The sequence below is a fragment of the Cottoperca gobio genome, unplaced genomic scaffold (assembly GCF_900634415.1).
Source record: "Cottoperca gobio unplaced genomic scaffold, fCotGob3.1 fCotGob3_195arrow_ctg1, whole genome shotgun sequence".
In the NCBI taxonomy this organism is placed as follows: Eukaryota; Metazoa; Chordata; class Actinopteri; order Perciformes; family Bovichtidae; genus Cottoperca; species Cottoperca gobio.
Window position 1 is genome coordinate 210,971 of NW_021166836.1, and position 5,000 is coordinate 215,970.

The 5,000-nt window shown below is 42.6% G+C and overlaps 1 protein-coding gene across 1 annotated transcript in view; it reads left to right on the forward strand.

Annotated features, from left to right (window-relative positions):
• LOC115004836 (collagen and calcium-binding EGF domain-containing protein 1-like) overlaps window positions 1-5,000 on the forward strand; it is a 34,622-nt gene that overhangs the window by 22,861 nt on the left and 6,761 nt on the right. Inside the window, exons 3-4 of the mRNA XM_029426539.1 lie at window positions 3,630-3,682; window positions 4,911-5,000. The exon at window positions 4,911-5,000 is cut by the window's right edge and continues 45 nt beyond it. Coding sequence (XP_029282399.1) covers window positions 3,630-3,682; window positions 4,911-5,000 — 143 coding nt within the window. The remainder of the gene's footprint in view (window positions 1-3,629; window positions 3,683-4,910) is intronic.

Genomic DNA, 5,000 nt, shown 5'->3' on the forward strand with positions numbered 1-5,000 from the left:
ATATTGATGATAACTGGGATATTTAAAACATACAGTATATCTCAAAAGTGAGTACACCCTTTAGATTTTTGCAAATATTCTGTTATATCCTTTCAGGGGATAACATTATCCTACTGAAACTTTGATATAACTTAAAGTAGTCAGTGTGCTGCTTGAATAACAGTATAGATTTATTGTCCTTTGAAAATTACTCAGTACACAGCTGTTAATGTCTAAACAGCTGGCAACAAAAGTGAGTACACCCCATAGTGAACATGTCTAAATTGTGCCCAAAGTGTCAATATTTTGTGTGACCACCATTGTTATCTAGCACTGCTTTAACCCTCCTGGGCATGGAATTCACCAGAGCTGCACAGGTTGCTTCTGGAATCTTCTTCCACTCCTCCACGACGACATCACGGAGCGCACGGATGTTGGACACCTTGCACTCCTCCACCTTCCTCTTGAGGATGCCCCACATGTGCTCAATTGGGTTTAGGTCTGGAGACATACTTGGCCAGTCCATCACCTTAACCTTCAGCTTCTTCAGCAAGGCCGTTGTCATCTTGGAGGTGTGTTTAGGGTCATTATCATGTTGGAAAACTGCCCTACGGCCCAGTTTCCGAAGAGAGGGGATCATGCTCTGCTGCAGGATGTCACAGTATATATTGGAATTCATGTGTTCCTCAATGAAATGCAGCTCCCCAGTGCCGGCAGCACTCATGCAGCCCCAGACCATGATGCTGCCACCACCATGCTTGACTGTAGGCAAAACACATTTGTCTTGGTACTCCTCACCAGGGTGCCGCCACACACGCCGGACACCATCTGACCCAAACAGGTTTATTTTGGTCTCATCAGACCACAGGACATGGTTCCAGTAACTCATGTTCTTGGATTCATTGTCTTCAGCAAACTGTTTGCGGGCTTTCTTATGCATCGGTTTCAGAAGGGGCTTCTGTCTGGGGCGACGGCCATACAAACCGATTTGATGCAGTGTGCGGCGTATGGTCTGGGCACTGACAGGCTGACATCCCACTTCTGCAACCTCTGCAGCAATGCTGGAAGCACTCACACGTCTATTTTTGGAAACCAACCTCTGGATATGACGCTGAGCACGTGGACTCAACTTCTTTGGTCGACCCTGGCGAGGCCTGTTCCGAGTGGAACCTGTCCTGGAAAACCGCTGTATGATCTTAGCCACTGTGCTGCAACTCATTTTCATGGTGTTGGCAATCTTCTTATAGCCAAGGCCATCTTTGTGAAGCGCAATAATCCTTTTTTTCAGCCGCTCAGAGAGTTCCTTGCCATGAGGTGCCATGTTGTCCAGCATTCAGAGAGAATTGTGCCCAAAACACCTAATTTAACAGCCCTGCTTATCATTTACACCTGAATCCTTGTAACACTAACGAGTCACATGACACCAGGGCGGGAAAACAACATCATTGGGCACAATTAGGACATGTTCACTATGGGGTGTACTCACTTTTGTTGCCAGCTGTTTAGACATTAACAGCTGTGTACTGAGTAATTTTCAAAGGACAATAAATTTATACTGTTATTCAAGCAGCACACTGACTATTTTAAGTTATATCAAAGTTTCAGTAGGATAATGTTATCCCCTGAAAGGATATAACAGAATATTTGCAAAAATCTAAAGGGTGTACTCACTTTTGAGATATACTGTATATATATATATTCTTTTGGCCACAATAATCGATTTTGTAACAACCCTGAGCGTCATAAAGCATAAAGACAACCATGGTCTGATAGTTACACTATTATTTGACATTGTTTATGATAATAATAAAGTTGTTGGCTTATTATTTGCTCAGAATCCATCAGTTACCGTGTCGTGATGTACTATCGGCTGTACGTACAGTAAAATATGAAGTGCGCTCACCATCGCTGTCCTCGTCGTTCACTGCTTCACTATCTGCTCTGTGTGTGTCAGCTGTACATATGCATGGATGCTCTGAGACGTGAGGTGTTGTGGATGTTCTCACTTTAATCCACAGCCTCAGTGAACATCGGTGCATTTGTCAGTGCAGCAGTTTGTTGGATGTCCACATTTTCCGCCATTTTTGCGATGAGCCTCTGAACCTCTGAGCCTCTGAACCTCTGAGCCTCTGAGCCTCTGAACCTCTGAACCTCTGAGCCTCTGAACCTCTGAACCTCTGAGCCTCTGAGCCTCTGAGCCTCTGAACCTCTGAGCCTCTGAACCTCTGAGCCTCTGAACCTCTGAACCTCTGAGCCTCTGAACCTCTGAACCTCTGAGCCTCTGAACCTCTGAGCCTCTGAACCTCTGAGCCTCTGAACCTCTGAACCTCTGAACCTCTGAACCTCTGAGCCTCTGAGCCTCTGAACCTCTGAGCCTCTGAGCCTCTGAACCTCTGAGCCTCTGAACCTCTGAACCTCTGAGCCTCTGAACCTCTGAACCTCTGAGCCTCTGAACCTCTGAACCTCTGAGCCTCTGAACCTCTGAGCCTCTGAACCCCTGATTCTCTGAACCTCTTAGCCTCTGAACCTCTGAACCTCTGAGCCTCTGAGCCTCTGAACCTCTGAACCTCTGAGCCTCTGAACTTCTGAGCCTCTGAGCCTCTGAACCTCTGAGCCTCTGAACCTCTGAACCTCCGAACCTCCGAGCCTCTGAACCTCTGAGCCTCTGAACCTCTGCGCTGCCGGTGAAACCTCCTTCATGTATCCATGTGTTTAGCATGTTTAGCCTGATTTTTGTTGCTGCTTTGCTGAGCATATTTTGACACTGCCATCTTGACTGGCTCAGCTAAATCACACTGAGCTTTGAAGTGTTTTCTCATGCTTAGTTTCAACATTGACACACCACATTTTCACAACAAAATGCACATGTGGCGCCGTCTCCTGTTGCAACAAACCCAAACTCTGTGGTGCAGCTGGGCTGAAAAAGGTTGTGTGCAAATTCTTTATTATGGAACCTGCGCTGTTTAACGGCAAAACGATGACTGCGCTCTTATTTTGAAAATGAAGGTATAACATATCATCATGCTGATTTAATCTGTTTGAATCACTGACATAATTTAGCAGTTTGTGATGATAGGACCACATTAATGTTCTATTTAACAAAATAGTGACACACAGCAATGTGGTATATTTGATTTATCTTGTTCCTCTGAGTTTTATTTTTCATTTAAAACATATATAAATGTATAACTTCACACATGGACTCCTCTTCTTCTTCTTCTCCTCTCTTCTTCTTGTGACTTTGTGATGATGTATTGTGCTTGTTTGAGTTCTTATGTGTGTGCAGAATGTGGAAACAAATTCCCTGCAGGACAATAAATAATGTATTTGATATGTTCAAATCTCACTATTGATCTTAAAGTAACAGTTTCACAGGTAACTTCCTGGTTCTCCACTGGTTACCAAGCTGCAGCCAAGAAATGGACACATAACCGCTTAATAAATAAATAAATAAATGTTTTTGTAGCCTTCAGATTAAGCAAACAAGATATAACATTGTAACCAGTAGGAGCTGGTATCGGTGGATTTTGCTACATGTGTAACATGTTTTATGCTAGGTGATGTTTCCTGTATTTCCCAAAATGATCAACTGAAGGGAAAATGGTGACAGAACTACAAACATCTGATAACTTTTTGTTTTGTTCTTTCAGGAGGAAATGCTGTGACGGATTCAGGTTCGTGATGGGCCAGTGCATACCTGAAAGTAGGTAAACCAAACACACCGTCTGTTATCATTTCTCCACCACATCAGCAGCTTCTAGATGAAAACAGGCTGCGTTTTGTGCAGCCTGTTTTCATCTAGAAACTGCCACATTTGTCCGTGTGGACCTCCGAAGAAGAAGAAGAAGAAGAAGAAGAAGAAGAAGAAGAAGAAGAAGAAGAAGAAGAAGAAGAAGAAGAAGAAGAAGAAGAAGAAGAAGAAGAAGAAGAAGTCCAGATACTGCACTTACTCATTTTGGAGTATTTATCTTTAAGGAGTCGTTTCAGATAACTTGCACATTGCAGTGCGCTGGAAACAACATGATCAGGAACAGTTATAACAGTATTGACAAACAGGTTTAGTGTATATACTGTCAATACTTGGAATATAGACGTGTAGAATATAAACTTGTAGTATGTCTTCATAATAACAGTGACTCCCATCGGCCACTAGAGAACACTGTTCCTCCTCCAACACAACCTGCCTGAGAACTCAGCAGGAAACTCAGAATCAGTTCAAGGGTTCTTTGATTATTTGTCCAATATAATAATACGCTGCACTGTAACTAAATACATTTACTAAAACTCTGTACTTAAGTAGAATTTTTACATATTTGTAGAATATTTTCTGAACCTGCTAATGAATCTCTGCGTTCTGATTTCTTCGCTCTTTTCTGCACCATTAACCTTAAACTTCTGTATTTAAGTACAATCTTCCATGTTATTTATACTTCCACTCCGTTACATGTCAGAGGGGGGTATTGTCCAGTTTTACTCCAATGACACATACAGTTACTTTTTACATAAAAAAAAACCACTAAATAAAAATACAAATGCACAAATGCAAAACATTTTGTCTGCAGAAGTCTTTTATTTCAATTAGTAGGGAAATGGGAGGAAAGTGTTAGTGTCTACTTTTATTTGAGTGTGAAACTTACACACTTCAGTCTCTTCAGAAGTTCCCACAGTGGAACAAATAAAGGTTTAGTGTCCATCGGTGTAGAAGACTATAAATCCCAGTTTCACGACGCTACAGCTGTTAGTGATGACACAACACATAATTATGATTCATAACAAAGCATCAAACCTTTATTGTATCCAGTTGGGAGAAGTTAACTTTGTACGTTTTATTATTTACACCTCTGCTTTTCCTGTTACATGTCAACATGTCTTCCGTGACAAAGGGGAGGTGGGTGGTCGTGCTCAGTAATAACTACTTCCTCTGTCTGTAGATGTGGACGTGTGTGCAGCGTCGCCCTGCGAGCAGCAGTGCACGGATAACTTCGGACGAGTTGTCTGCACGTGTTACCCCGGCTATCGCT